Below are 15,696 nucleotides of genomic sequence, written 5' to 3'. Positions count from 1 at the left end.
TCAGAGTGAAGGACGCAGATTTCCACGCTTCCACCCAAAACTGCTGGGGCAACCCTGTGTCAAAGAGCATGGCTTTGGTTGCCTCCTGCAGCGTTCTCTCCCTGCACTGTGCAACTCCATTCTCCTGAGGAGAATTTGGTAGTCAACCTGTGGCGTATGCCTTTCTGGCAGAAGAAGTTCTGCAACGCAGACCTGGTGAACTCTCCACCGTGATCTGATTCAAAGCTCTTGATCCACAGTGAGAACTGTAGTTCTACTGCCGTTATCCAGTCTTTCACCAAAGCAGCGGCCTCTCACTTATGCTTCAGAGAGAAAATCCACCCATTTCTGGAATAATCATCCACCACTGATAACACAAATTTGGCCCACCCCGCCTGGCAACTGGCATAGGGCCCCAAAGGTCTGCATGGACTAGCTCAAAAGGTTTTGTGGTTACCCTGTCAGACCTAGGATAAGAGCACGTCTGAACCTTGGCTTTCTTGAAGGCCCTGCATTCCAAGTATTTGTCACATGCCTTCATCTTGCACCCCTCAGTGCACCCTGGGACCTTCTTCACGTACCCCCAGTTGACATATGACATTCTCTGGTGCCAAATGCCATGATGGCACCCATCATGGATGGGAACCTTAGCACACTGTGCTTGTGCATCCTCAGTGGGACCTTTACCTGCAATAGGCGTTTCTAGCACAAACAGCCTGTCTTTGCACTCAACACTGACCATGGCGATGGCATGAGGTGGTGACTGGCCCCACTGTCAATCAACCAGCTTAGCCCGTGGCCCTGGTCGCAGTTTTTACAGCTTTCTGCCTGTAATGCCTATCATGGCAGCAACTTTTTAAAAAATAATATTTTGAGCCTGTAGTTCAATTTCCCAGCAGCTCCGCTTGCCCCGGAGAACACTTCTAGCATTTCAAATCCTCTACCTGTGGCATTGTTCAGCAATGGGGAAAGTGACCTCTTCACACCAGGTGTCCATTTGGTATGGCCCTTTCCAGGTTTTTTGCTGCCCCTTGTTTTTGTCTTTCATTTGTTCTCCTATGTGTGTTGCCAGTAGAAGCCACAATTCTGTGGGTACTCTAGGTGGTGCAGAAAGTTGGCAGCTATTCCCTACACCCACAGGTCTAAGGATGGTTACAGCATTAAAAAACAACAACACAAAACACATTTTAAAAGGGCATTAAATGTCAATCAGCCAAAGGACTGGTTAAAAAAGTGTGGATTTGACTGGCTCCTAAATCTGTATAATGGTTTTTCCAACCTTTGTATGGATTCTTTGATGGGAAGTGAGATTCTGACTGTGACTGAAGCTCTTTCCACATTCCACACACTGATAGGGTTTCTCCCCTGTATGAATTCTTTGATGTGAAGTGAGACTGTGGCTGTTACTGAAGCTCTTTCCACATTCCACACACTGATAGGGTTTCTCCCCTGTATGAATTCTTTGATGGGAAGTGAGAGAGGAGCTATGAGTGAAGCTCTTTCCACATTCCACACACTGATAGGGTTTCCCCCCCGTATGAATTCTTTGATGGAAAGTGAGATGGGAGCTATTCCTGAAGTTCTTTCCACATTCCACACACTTATAGGGTTTCTCCCCTGTATGAATTCGCTTATGGGAAGTGAGATCGGAGCTCTGACTGAAGCTCTTTCCACATTCCTCACATTGATAAGGTTTCTCCCCTGTATGAATTCTTTGATGGGAAGTGAGATTCTGACTGTGACTGAAGCTCTTTCCACATTCCACACACTGATAGGGTTTCTCCCCTGTATGAATTCGCTTATGGGAAGTGAGATGGGAGTTCTGACTGAAGCTCTTTCCACATACTACGCACTGATAGGGATTCTCTCCTGTATGAATTCTTTGATGGGAAGTGAGAGAGGAGCTATGAGTGAAGCTGTTTCCACATTCCACACACTGATAGGGTTTTCCCCCTGTATGAATTATTTGATGGAAAGTGAGATGGGAGCTATTCCTGAAGTTCTTTCCACATTCCACGCACTGATAGGGTTTCTCCCCTGTATGAATTCGCTTATGGGAAGTGAGATGGGAGTTCTGACTGAAGCTCTTTCCACATTCCTCACATTGATAAGGTTTCTCCCCTGTATGAATTCTTCGATGGGAAGTGAGATTCTGACTGTGACTGAAGCTCTTTCCACATTCAACACACCAATATGGTTTCTCCCCTGTATGAATTCTTTGATGTGAAGTGAGACTGTGGCTGTGACTGAAGCTCTTTCCACATTCCACACACTGATAGGGTTTCGCTCCTGTATGAATTCTTTGATGGGAAGTGAGAGAGGAGCTCTGACTGAAGCTCTTTCCACATTCCACACACTGATAGGGTTTCTCCCCTGTATGAATTCTTTGATGGGAAGTGAGAGAGGAGCTATCAGTGAAGCTCTTTCCACATTCCACACACTGATAGGGTTTCTCCCCTGTATGAATTCTTTGATGGGAAGTGAGATGGCTGCTCTGACTGAAGCTCTTTCCACATTCCACACACTGATAGGGTTTCTCCCCTGTATGAATTCTCTTATGGGAAGTGAGATCGTGGCTGATTCTGAAGCTCTTTCCACATTCCACACACTGATAGGGTTTCTCCCCTGTATGAATTCTCTGATGGGAAGTGAGATGGGAGTTCTGATTGAAGCTCTTTCCACATTCCACACACTGATAGGGTTTCTCCTCTGTATGAATTCTTCGATGGGTAGTGAGTTTGGAGCTGTGACTGAAGCTTTTTCCACATTCCATGTACTGATAGAGTTTCTTTCCAATGTGATTTTGTTGATGGGAAGTGGAATGGGAGCTCTGACTACGTATTTCTCCACACTCCAAATTTTTACGTGGCTTGTCCTCTCTGGAGATTTTGTCATGGTCACCTTTGTTCTCTATTTCCGTTTCATCACAATCTGCAATGGAGACAAAAAGGGGTTAGAGCCTCAGGAACAAATGGAGAAGAACTGAAGGGTGTGTGTTCATTACCTGTGTTGTTTGTCATTAACCAACATATTAATTATGAGATTGTGATGTGTTGTTGAATGTTGCTTTGTTTGATATACAGTAGTGGTCAAAATTATGGAAGCTTTTTGGAAAAAAGTGTATTTCAGAGGTTTGATGGCTCATAACACCACTTCTTTTGGAGTAATATCATAAAATTATATATCAATGGGAAGATAATTTAATCAAGAATGCAATTCAACAAAGTTCATTTAATTATCCGTATTTGATGCTTTTGAATTCTGGTGCTGGAGGAGACTCTTGAGAGTCCCATGGACTGCAAGAAGATCAAACCTATCCATTCTTAAGGAAATCAGCCCTGAGTGCTCACTGGAAGGACAGATCCTGAAGCTGAGGCTCCAATACTTTGGCCACCTCATGAGAAGAGAAGACTCCCTGGAAAAGACCCTGATGTTGGGAAAGATGGAGGGCACAAGGAGAAGGGGACGACAGAGGACGAGATGGTGGGACAGTGTTCTCGAAGCTATAAACATGAGTCTGACCAAACTACGGGAGGCAGTGGAAGGCAGGAGTGTCCCCGGACCTGGTCTGCAGCCGGGCGGTGGGGAGAAGCGCTCTTCTCCCCACTGCCTGCCCGCAAGCTCCAGGGACAGCTGGGAGGCGCAGCGCGTCCTCCCGCTGTCCCCGGACCTGATCTGCAGGCGGGCGGCGGGGAGAAGAGCGCTTCTCCCCACTGCCTGCCCGCAAGCTCCAGGGACAGCTGGGAGGCGCAGCGCGTCCTTCCACTGTCCCCGGACCTGGTCTGCATGCAGGCGGCGGGATGAAGAGCGCTTCTCCCTGCTGCCTGCCCGCAAGCTCCGGGGACAGCTGGGAGGCGCAGCGCGTCCTTCTGCTGTCCCCGGACCTGATCTGCAGGCGGGCGGCGTGGAGAAGAGCTCTTCTCCCTGCTGCCAGCCCCACAAGTGCCTGGGGGGGGGAATATTTTTTTTTTCTTTATTTCCCCCCAAAATAAAGTGCCGGTGCGTCCTATGGGGCAAAAAATACGGTATTAGTCAGAAGCAACCCAGCAATAAAGCCCAATTAACAGAGACAATAATTCAGTCTTGGTTTCCTATTCTTACAGCTGCAGAACTAAAAACTTGGTTCACTTCATGGGAAGGCGTTGTAAGGCCGTAATGAAAGCTAAAGTTTACCAATGGTTACCAAAGATTTCACGTTTTTTCTTTATGACTGCTGTTCTAATAAATACTCCTTCATAAAAGTTATTGCATTACATTCTTCATTAAATTGTCTTTCCATTGATCTATAATTTTATGGTATTACTCCACACAAAAGTGGTGTTATGAGACATGAAACCTAAGAAATACACGTTTCACAAAAGATTTACACAAGTTTGGCCTCTGGTATAAGTTGTTAATTTTAAAGTTAATGTTCTTTTTATGTGGGTTCAGATTATTATTATTTATGTTTCATGATTATATATGTATTGTGCCGCTCAGAGTGGCTGAGGCAACCCAGCCAGATGGGCAGGATAGAAATAAAAATTACTATTATTATCACAGTGGTACCTCGATTTAATAACAGTCCTGTTCCGGAAAAGATTAAGTTTGTAAACCGAGGTACCACTGTATTACTATTACTATTATCATCATCATCATCATCATCATCATCACTGCTACTACTACCTGAGATTCCATAAGCCTAGCTCTTCTCTGGGATGGATTTTGTTTGGCCCAGTCATGGCATCCCCTCCATCTCCAATGTCCGTCGTCTCTTTGGTCAACCCAAGACTGACAGGAGCAAAAACAAAAACCTGAAGCTACTTATCTTTCCTAACAATTCTGAAGCTGACCTTTAAGATGGCCTCAGAAGTTCAGACAAGCCCAATCCTGGTAAAAAAAGGAATAATTTGAGAAAGATTGTTCAAAGAAAAAACTGTAATATACTCTTTATTGTGGGGGTGTTAGGTTCCCAGGTGTTATAGGGGGCGCTGTTGAGCTCTGTGAAAATAGATGAGGTTGGTCCCATAGAGGTATTTTTTGAAGTTCCAGGCTGATATGGCGATCCCACAGGGAGGCTTACCAAGAGAGGCCACGATCCCACGATTCTCCTCCATGACATCCTTATGCAGAGCTCTCTGGTCAGGATCCAGCAACGCCCACTCCTCGTCCGTGAAACGAACAGCAACATCTTCAAAGCACAAGGAAACCTAAAAGAAAAAGGGAAATGTCTTCCTCTGAGACAGCAGAAATATAATCTGCTACACAATGCTCTGTTGTTTCCTTCCTGTACATTATGGTGTTGTTTCAATAGGGTTGCTTTGCTGCACATTTCAAATATGGATGCTTATTTTATACTGCATTTTAATTATGGGTATTTGTCTCTGTGCAAATACGTGGTTCTCCACATTGTGTTTTCCAAGTCATTCTGCCTACGCAAGCATTCCAGTTTCCCCAACGGAAGGATCCACTTTCTCCTTTCCTCCTGAGCTGTTCTGGGGAGTTCCCTCCCAATGCCCTAGAGCCAAATTCAAGGGGTTCATGGGGGCATGGAGGGGGGAGCAATGGGGGGCAGGCCCCATTTTGCAGCCGATGGGGCTGGTTAGGTGAATCCAGGCCACTATTTGTTCTCATTTGTCCACTGTTTAGAAACCAATTTTAGCATTCAGTGATCAATCTAGAAATAAAATAAGCCTATTTTAAATGGCCATCTGTCTTGGATGATCTCGCAGATTCCTGCATTGCACGGGGTCTCCTGGCTCTGAGAGACAAGCAGGGAGGGTGGCTTCTGGCAAAAGGAGAGGGAGCCACCTATCGCTCTTCCTTATGCTGACTCACCTCTGCCTCTTGACCTTCCTCTCCCACTCGCCTCCTTCCTCTTCTGCCTCTGATTCTGCACTGCATTCTGCCACAGAGTCTCCCAGCTCACTAAGCCCTGTAAGCCCTTCAGCTTCTGACACCTCATCTTCCTAGGACACCCCTCTCCCCCCCTGACCACCCATCCTTCCTCCACCTCCACTTCTTGGGCTCTGAGCCGTCTCCCCTTCCTGGTTCCCCAGCTGCTTCCTCCCGCCATTCCTCTGTGCCCAACTAGTCCATGGCATTGCTCCATCCCTCGGCCTCTGTCCCCACAAGGCAGCTTCCCCTGACCTGATCTGGTTCCACAGTCGCTGCTTCCCTTCTGCCCTCATGAAAAGACGGATCAGGAGGTCTTGCCGGCATCCTTCTGTCACCTGCACGAGAAAAAAGGTAAACAGGACGCCAGGAGTGCCGGCTTCTCTCACAGGTGAAACAGGGCATCTCTAACTGGAGATGGGCCTTTGAGAAAGCCTTTCCTGCTGAGAGCATTTGGACGTTTGTGGCCATTTCATATGTTTGTTGTGCAGAAATACATCTCCCCTCCTCTGGACCCTCCTTCCCAACTGTCTCCCCCCAAAGCAAGATGAAAAGAACCCCCAGATGAGTTGGAAAACCAACAAAATGAGACCAGACAAAGAAAAACCACCTTCCTCCTTACCCAGTGGCCTCTCTCTGGTGTCCAACGGAGTCCTCTCTGCCTCACAGGAATCCAGGTCCATTTCTGCAAAGAGATCCTTTCCCTGAGAAAGAAACACGGATTAAAAACACAGAATGGTGAGAAATATTAGAAAGAGAATGGCAAAGACTTGAAGGGTGTGAGATCTCATTCCATGGATGCTTTCCCAGAAAACGAATGGGCCATCAGCAGACCATTATGGGATGTTCTCCGTCTGTTTGGAGCCCCTTGGGAGTATCCAAAGGAAAGTCTCTCTCACCTGCTTTCTCTCCTCCTGCTTTCTCTCCTCTGCCTGACTCAGGAGGAAACCTTCGGCCAGGGCCACCGCCTGGGAACTGGTCTCCGCTCCGCATTCCCTCACCCAGCTCTCCATCTCCGGGGGAAGGACAGCCAGGAACTGCTCCAAGATCACCAGGTCCAGCATCTCAGCTTTCGTGTGCCTTTCCGGCTTCAGCCACTGGCGGCAATAGTGGTAGAGTCGGCTGCAAGCCTCTCGTGGTCCTTTGGCCTCCTGGCAGCAGAACTGCCTCAACTGCTGGCTCTGCACCTCTGAGCGGAGGGTGTCCTCCTGACCCAGGATCTTCTGCACTGGGTTTTCCCATAATTCTCCACTGCTCCCAGTTAGGTTAGCATGGCCTCTTCCTGCTTCGGGGCCAGCTGAGTCTCGCTCATCCATCTGTGCTTTCAGGAAGTCTCTGAGAGATCGGAAGGAACCCTTTAGTCTTCTGACAAGTTCTGCCCTTCTAAAAGCTGTAGCAAATCCTACAAAGCAAATACATTGTTCTGTTACAAAATTTGTAGGACAGGAAAATAAATATTTCCCTGAGCAAGCATGGATGAGTCTTGCTGGAAACCAGGGCTGCACTGCACCGCATCCCAGGCCATGAGCTATCTTTTTGAAAAGAAAGAGCAGGAAGAGGAGAAGAAATACGTCTCTCGCCTTCTAGCAATGCAAAATGTGGAGGCAACTGAAGGGATTTCTGGGAGATTAATCAACATGGTTTCTGTTGCCTTCCAGGCAATGCATGAAGTCAGAACCGACTGAGAAGGGAGTCATTTGTATCTTGTGAAAAATGGATGCTTGGCTCTAGTGGGGGTCCTCACCCCAGGGTCCTCAGGAGTTGATCCCCCCCACCTCCCAGCTTCTGTCTCCTTTTCTTGCACTTGGACTCTCTGCCGTTCTCCAGACAGACTCCTGGGGTGGGGTCCTTTTTCTTTGCTCTGAGGGCCAAGTAAGTATCTGACCAACCCCCTAAGGGCCAAGTGGGCAGGGCCAAAGACATCTCCCTTGATATTTAGGTGGGTAATTTTCTATTATTATTTTGTTAGATAGCTTCACACACATACGCAGCCAATGATGCCAAGATCCTTGGAGGCTCAGTGAGTAGCAGCGCCCATTTCCGGCTGCTTTGCCAGCAACAATCCCTTTGGGACAGAGAGGATGTGGTCCTGGGATGCCATGCTCTGGGTGTGAGGGGATTGCTGCAGTGGCCTCCGTGGGGAGCTGCCCTTGGAGACGACTGGGAAACTGGTCCGCAATGCAGCAGCCGGACTATGGGCTGGGATCTCTCTCTTTATTCCTGGCCTTTCTCTCCCACCTTTCCTTCCTTCCTCCATGTGGGGTTTTCTTTTTTTGGGGGGAGGCTAGTCCACCTCCTCGTCCAGCTTTGGAAAACCATTTGCACATGTTTCCTCTGTTGTGCAATGAGGCTGAGCAATGTCACACAATGTGACTCCTTTGTTTAAAGAAGGGAGTTTTTTTCAGAAAGGGGGGGCGGAGGGCCAAATGAGTTTGGGATCCTCTGATCTCCAGGAAGGAGAGCGTGGCAGACTTGGCCCCTCCCGGATCAGGCCCCCCCAGGCCTCCTCCCCTGCTGCAGCCCTGGGCCCCCCCCCCGTCTCCCCACTGCACCCCCTGGGGGGAGAGAGAGGAGACTCACCAGATCCCAGGAGGGGACAGCGAGGCAGCCCTTGCAGGAGAGACCCCAAAGCAAGGAAAGGACTGGGGAGGGAGGGGCCTTGGCTCTGGAGGACCTGGCCCCCCTTGCTTCCTGGCCTCTCTAGGAAAGCAGCTCACTTCCCTTTAACCCTTGCCAAGCCGAGGCCCTCCAGCTCAGCCCTCTCTCGCTTGGCAGAACCTCAGATTTCTAATTTTTTTTTTACGGATTTAGGGGGGCAGCTGCCCAGATGCCCAGATATCCTTTTGGGGGTGAGGCTCTTGGCTGGACTCTGAGCATCTCCCTCCCTTGTCCTTAAACCAGAGGAAGAGCTTGCAGGGAAAAGGGCTTTGCAGGAGGCAAGGAAGCTCCTCCTAGAATTCCGGAGTGGAGAGATAGGAGGGGATCCCAGGGTCATCTAGTCCAACCCCCAGCAATGCAGGAATCTCAGCTAAATCATCCATGGCGGAGGGCCGTCCGATCTCTGCTTAAAAACCTTCAAGGAAGGAGAGTCCCCCACCTCCCAAGGGAGACCTTTCCCCTGCCCAACTGCTCTTAGATGTCCCTCAAGGCAGAGGGTCCTGAGTTCCAGCCCTGCTGAAACAATCACACTGGCTACCAAGGAGGAACCAAGCGAAGTTCAAAATAAATAAATCCTATTTTCATCATAAATGTGTAATACTTTTTCTGCTAATATACAAAAGGATGCCATTTCCAATTATTATTATTATTATTATTATTATTATTATTATTATTATGATCAGGAGAGTGTTCTTTCGAAAGAGGCAGGTGGAATCTCCAGGGTTGCTATAGCATAACATTGAATGGCTAGTGAAATATGGGGAGCCCTAGAGCATCTGCTTGGCATGCAGAATGTCCCAGGGTCAACCCCGACATCTCCTTCAAGGGCTGGATGAAATCCCTGCCTGAAACTCTGGGGAGCTGCTGCCAGTCAGTGTAGACCAGGGGTCCTCAAACTATGTCCCACGGGCCGAATCCAGGCCCCCAGGGTCGTGAATCTGGCCTACACGGCCATTTCAGAACCCACCAAGTGTCCAAGGCTGAAAGTATGATGCCGTCAGCTCAGTCAGTCCCCGTGAGGAAGCTTTTAATATTTGATGTACTACTGTATTTTAATATTTTGTTGGAAGCCGCCCAGAGTGGCTGGGGAACCCAGCCAGATGGGCGGGGTATAAATATTATTATTATTATTATTATTATTATTATTATTGATCATGTGAGTGTTCTCCTTTTGAAATACTTCCATCTCCCCAAGAGGCTCCCAAGGCTACTCATCCTCTGCAGTTGAGAACAGACCTAACTGAAAAGAACGGCTTCCTCTTCTGGTGACACCAGAGAATTCTAGAAGACATTCACCCTTTCCATAGCATTATGGATGCACGATTCCCACAGACAAGGTTCTTGGCAAGACAAGGGCCTTTGCTGGCCATAGAGTGTCCTCCTCAGCATTCCCAAAGAAGGAGCTGGGTTGCAAGAGCTGCAGCTAATGGGGGGGCTGTCCTCCCCTCTCCCATCTCACCTGGCTGCTAGGCAGGAAAGCAAGACCCAGAGAGAGTTGTGGGAAACCCCGAAACCAGCTTGCTCTGTGCCGGATCCAGAGCTGCGACTAATAGAGAAGCAAGATCTGTTTGTGTGTTGATGCTGTGAGCCCCTACGTCCTACACTCCGGTTGTGTATGCGAGTAAATAAAACTATGTATCATAAAGACAACACAGTCTCCACTGATTTTCGTTCCAAGGAAACTGAAGATGGGGAAGCGCCTGGGACCCCTGGAATCTCACTGCTCAGAGACTGGGGTAGTTTGCAAATACAAACACACACACAATAATTTGTGCCTGTGTTCCTAATAGATAACTAAGTGTGAAGAGCATGTCATGTGCTTCAGCAACAGCCCTCCTGGAAATAAGGAAATGCAACCCTCATTGCTGGTTGACTCAAAAAAGCAACAAGGGAATCTGCTCTGGTGTCTCATGAGGTCTGTGGGGCCCTGAAGTAAGAGGAGCCATTGCTTTTCTTTCTTTTCTTTTTTTTTAAAAATAAGTTAATTAAAGAAATTTTAACATAATCAAATATTCAAATTTCATTTTACAATTTCAATTAACACCCCCCCCCCCGCCATGCAAATTCCCTCAACTTCCCTTCCTGGTTTATAACATCTGTTTCTTTTGCTTATAAATTTGTATTCCTTATATATTAAAATGAAGGTTGTAACATTTGTCTCTTCCTTCTCATTTTTACCTCATAACTGCATTTTCTGTTTGTATTTGTCCATTGTAAGTGTATCACTCAAATCCTGCCTGTGAGTTCATTTCTATGCATTGTTTCTGTATATACATCTTAAAAGGTCCCCAATCTTTTTAAACGTCATTATTGTCCTTATCTTTAAGTCTCTCAGTTAACTTCACCATTTCAGCCTATTCCACCAACTTTTCTTGCCAGTGTTCTTTTGCTGGTATTTCATCGCCTTTCCATCTTTGAGCTAGTAAAATTCTGGCCGCTGTTGTCGCATACATGAATAGATTTCTCTTATCTTTTTAGTAAATCATGCCCTAAAATACCTACTGAAAACCCTTCTAGTCTTTTAACAAAGATTATCTTAAACATTTTTTTTTCATTTCATTATAGATCATCTCCCAATAGGTGGAGCCAGGTAGGCCCAGGTCCAGGGGGAGGGGGTTGCCATGGTGACAAGGACCGGTAAAAGCCATAGACTTGCAGGCGGCCATTTTGGGTTAGCAGTGAGGCGAGTGGAGGAGAGAGCAGTTGGTGGCAGTTGACAGAGGACAAGGCGAGGCAAACAGTGGATTCTTATTTTCTCAGCTTCTTATTTCATTTATTACTTGTTTTTCTCTTCTTGAGGACGTGCCACAGGCTTTCTTCATCCAGCAATGGTGAGTATTGGAGGAAACAAGAGTAGGGAGAGTATAGCTGTCAACGTTTCCCTTTTTTGAAGGAAAATTCCCTTATTCCGAACAGGATTCCTCGCATTGTAGCCTTTTTTAATCCATGGGTAGGAATAATTGTTGCACACGAGCAGAGACAAAAGGAGCCAAACAACACCAAGGGGTTAATCCAGAGAAAGAGCGTTTTATTCTGCCATCCGGGGGGGGGGGGGCAGAAGGCACCTGTGTGATTCAGTTCACAAAAGACAGGCCGCACCGAAAACATTTTACAAGCAGGTTTTTATCCTTTTTTCAAACCCCTTTTTTTCCTCTCCCCCTTCACAAATTCTTACATAGAAATGTTGCTTTTCGTTCTCTGGCTCTGCTGCTCCCGGAAGTATGTTGCAAATCAATGTACCAGGACAAGGTTATCTTGGATCTGGGAAGCGAAAAGCTTTACTGTTCTCAGCTATGGGTTTGTTACAGCGTTTTTGTTACAGAGAGGACTGCTTAGCTCATGCTTTTTGTCTTAGAGGGAAATGCAGTTTTTAAAATGCATACGCCGAGGCCTGGCTGGGGGGGGGGGTATTCACAAACAGTTTTTTTAGGGCTTTCTGGGGTAACCCTAACTGTACCCCTTCAGCATGAAAAGGGAAAAGTTGACAGCTATAAGGGAGAGGATCCCAAAGACCTGCTCCCCGCTGCCAGGACTCTCACTTGTGAGGAACCAACAGCCTGACTTTTGCTGGAGCCAGTGAGGCATCTGATCATAGCCTGCATTTTAATCAAGGCTTATATTTTGATCAAGGTTGTATCTTAAAAATTGGCTTAAATCCACAAATGTTTCTTTCGAGGCAGGAAACCAGCAGGCAGCTGGCAAGCTCCTGGGCAGAGAGGCCCCTCTGGTTTATTGCGGTCATAAAAAGGCTGGGAAGAAAAGGTCACACTGACCATACAAATTACAGAATGCTGCAAAAGCACTCAAGTCTCTAATGGAAACAGCATCTGGCTGGCAAGAGGGAGAGTAAAGAGCCGTTTTTTTAAGCTGTTCCTTCTTCTTTTTAAACTTGAGATCCTTTTACTCTGCAAAGATTTCTTTTCCTTTTAAAAAGTTATTTATCTTATGTTAATGTATGAAGTATATTGGCTTGAATGTAATTATGCAAAGGATTTAGAAAGAAAGAAATGTTAGATTCTTATTTCATAGAATCATATAGTTGTAAGAGACCACAGGGGCAAACGAGCCCAGCCCCCTGCCAGGCAGGAAACACCATCAGAGCACTCCTGACATATGGTTGTGAGGCCTTTGTTTAAAGACCTCCAAAAAAAAGAGATCTTTCATTGATGATGCGTGAGAATGTGAACACAAGATCTCTGACATCTGTTTAAAATAAAATTAGCCACCATCTGTTTTAGCCATCTGCTCTATTTTAGAATTAAGGGGGCAAAGGTGATCTGGTAATTAAGGTGCCTTGTCGAGGTTAATGGCTACTTGTTTGCCAATTATAAATAGAAGGAAATATAGCTCTTTGTCTCCCATAAAAGGTAATAGGAAATGGGTGTATCTTTTATGATTGGTTCTAGCAAACAGCCAATAGGAATTTCAACCAGGCTGATTGGACAGAGGCAGCCAAAGGAGGAGCAAGGGGGCTGGGTTAAGGAAATATAAGTGCTGGCCATAATGGCAGGAGGGCAGGCCAGAGCTTGGTAACCATATACCACTGTGCCTCTCATTTATTTGTCTGACAAATAAATTATTATTTTAATTTCTCTATTGCTGCGTTGAATATTTCATTCCAGCTTAGTGTTAACCACAAGCAGGGTGCTACACCAGAACAAGATCTCTTGCTCCAGGCAGCTGCCCTCCACGCCCTTCAGGTGTCCAAGCACCAGACAGTGGAGGCCATTCTGAGGCTGCCGGAGAGGAGGACCCTGCTGGCTTACATTCAGGTATCCTGTCTGAAAGGGGAATCATCTTAGGGACTTTATGTGAAATTCTGCGTCAGGGATGCTGTTCCTAGAATGGAGGCATGTGCAACAGGTCAGTTGCGATCTACTGGTGGATCCACAACTCTGGTCACTGCTCCCTGAGAAAAGCTCAACAACTCTGGGCAAAGACAATGGGTAGATCACTGGCAGGTTTTTTATTACTGGGAGTAGATCTCAGCATCTTGGAAGTTGGACGTCCTGTAGCCTTTCTATGCCTTTTAACCATGGGTAGGAAAACGTTGCACCCGGGCAGAGACGAAAAGGGTCAATCGACACCAAGGGGTTAAATCCAGAGAAAGAGCTTTATTCTGCCGTGGGCGGGGGGGGGGGGCAAAGGCACCTGTGTGATGGATTCACAAAACAGGCCGCAGAAAAAAACATTTTACAGCAGGTTTTTATCCATTTTCCCAAACCCCCTTTTCCCCTCTCCCCCTTCACAGGATTGCATAGAAATGTTTCTCTTGTTCCCTGGCTCTGTTCCCGGAAAAGTTTGCAACAATCTAGATGTACTGTTTGACAAGGTCAGCTAGGCCTGAGAAGCGAAAAGGCTTTGTTCTAATTCAGCTACCTTTGTTACATAGAAAGATGCTGAGCTATAAGCTTTTAGCTTTAGAGAAAAACTTTGAAAAGTGCAGTTTGAAAAGTGCTTGAGGCTTTGAGGCCTGGCTGGGGGAGGAAATTCACAGTTTTAGGGAAACCTGTTCCCCCTAACTGTCCCCCTTCAGTCCCTGCTATAATGCATAGGTATATACACACAAAACAAAACCTGATAAAATCAATAAAAATCCATTAAATAAAACAACTACTCAGAGACAATTCAGAGTGGGAGAACTCTGAAATTTACCTGTGGAATCTTGCATGTTAGATTTGGACCTTGGCAACCTTTCTTCCATAGTTGATGGTTCAGTACTTCACCATTATTTCCCATTTGGGACCCGCTAGGGCAAAGATTTGGGGCAACCAACCATTTTACACAAACTCACAAAAGGGGTCCTTCTCACTGCCATTCCCTCAATGGCTCCCAATTTTACAAAAAGAAATTTGAATAAAGTTTCATGTGCAGAGCATAGCTTTGTCACCTCTTGGTTTAAACCTACTTTTTCTTTTCTTTTCTTCTTTTTTTAAACTAACGTAGCCACTGTACATGTACAGGGTACATGATTCAGCAATCTATTATACCATTTGAAGTGTTGCACCACCCGACTAAATTACCATTTGAATAAAGCCATGATTGGCTTGTCCTACCAGGGACTCAAGGAAGGTGAAGGGGTAGATTTAAGATTCCCAAGGGCATAAAACCTTTTCAGTTAGTTTAAAATCCACTTTCCCAGTTTGATGTCCTAAGACATTTCTGATATGTATGCTTCCCTGTTTCTTTTTGCTTAGCAAGCAGGCTTATAGATCTGAAACTTTAAATAGATCAGAACTTCAACATTCAGACAATCTAACAACTCAACTTTCCCACCAAAAGCCAGTAATAAAAGTTTGGTCAAGGCACATTCCACCTAATTATGAATTTGTATGCGCTTTAAACTTTGGCTTGACTTTAGCATATTTGAAGTCTGATTTGAATAACAGACAAAGTGATGAAAATCCCCAGATAATCACTCAAATGCTTGATATCGCCAGCTCTGCTTCAAAACATCACTTCCTTCACCTCCCACTTCTTAACACTCTATTCCAAACTCTGAAAACCAATCCTTTCATCTTTTTCTACCAAAGAGCAAAGCTTGGCTGAATTTCAGCCCATCACCCCACCCCACCCCACCATAACTTAAAATTCACTCTCCAATGCTTGCAGACACGTCCCTTCTCCTTCAGTGATGCCCAGAATTCACATTATGACAGCTTTAAAGATGTGCCACCCCATGTCATTTCCGTAACACCTGTAATCATGTGTGTTGTGTTAGCAATTCACTCCTCCCGTTGCTGGATATGTGGCTAGTATGTCACATGTCTCTGTTTACTTTTTTTAATGAATATTTATTGAATTTTATAACAAATAAAAATACAGATCTCAATCATCATGTTATTTACCATTGTTTTCCCTCCCCTCCTCTTGAACTACCCTCAACTTCCCCTCTGCTGAGTTATTTAGCTTTATTTGTTGTATCCTGCTTTTCTTATATAAAAGCAATTTCCCAAATCATTTCTCTAAAGTATCTGTTACTGAAATAAAGTTGTGAAAGTTTATTCAAACCCCTGCTAGTGAATCCAGTCCATTTTGTTGTTTCTGCAAATAGACTGTAAATGGTTCCCAGACTCTTTTGAAGTCCTTTTTGTCCTTCTCTCATAGTTTATCTGTTAGCTTAGCCAACTCTGCATAGTTCATCAGTTTTTCTTGCCATTGTTCCTTTGATTGTATTTCTTCCAT

General features: G+C 45.9%; 1 protein-coding gene and 1 long non-coding RNA gene across 2 annotated transcripts in view; one reads left to right on the top strand and one right to left on the bottom strand.

The window, feature by feature from the left end:
• Positions 1 to 992: 992 nt before the first annotated feature.
• Positions 993 to 15,696, bottom strand: part of LOC310843321 (uncharacterized protein) — a 60,831-nt gene continuing 46,127 nt past the window's right edge. The window contains exons 3-6 of the mRNA XM_083736497.1: positions 6,476 to 6,557; positions 6,109 to 6,191; positions 5,042 to 5,168; positions 993 to 2,910 (exon numbers count right to left, since the gene is read on the bottom strand). Of these exons, the coding sequence (XP_083592623.1) occupies positions 1,232 to 2,910; positions 5,042 to 5,168; positions 6,109 to 6,191; positions 6,476 to 6,557 (1,971 nt within the window). The 3' untranslated portion in view covers positions 993 to 1,231. The remainder of the gene's footprint in view (positions 2,911 to 5,041; positions 5,169 to 6,108; positions 6,192 to 6,475; positions 6,558 to 15,696) is intronic.
• LOC310843887 lies at positions 9,681 to 15,298 on the top strand. Its single transcript, XR_014563743.1, has 2 exons — positions 9,681 to 11,342; positions 13,355 to 15,298. It is a non-coding gene; the product is annotated as an uncharacterized lncRNA (long non-coding RNA).

The sequence above is a fragment of the Podarcis gaigeae genome (genome assembly GCF_964106915.1).
Source record: "Podarcis gaigeae genome assembly, chromosome: 4".
Taxonomy (NCBI): Eukaryota; Metazoa; Chordata; class Lepidosauria; order Squamata; family Lacertidae; genus Podarcis; species Podarcis gaigeae.
This window is presented reverse-complemented; position numbering and strand designations above follow the sequence as displayed.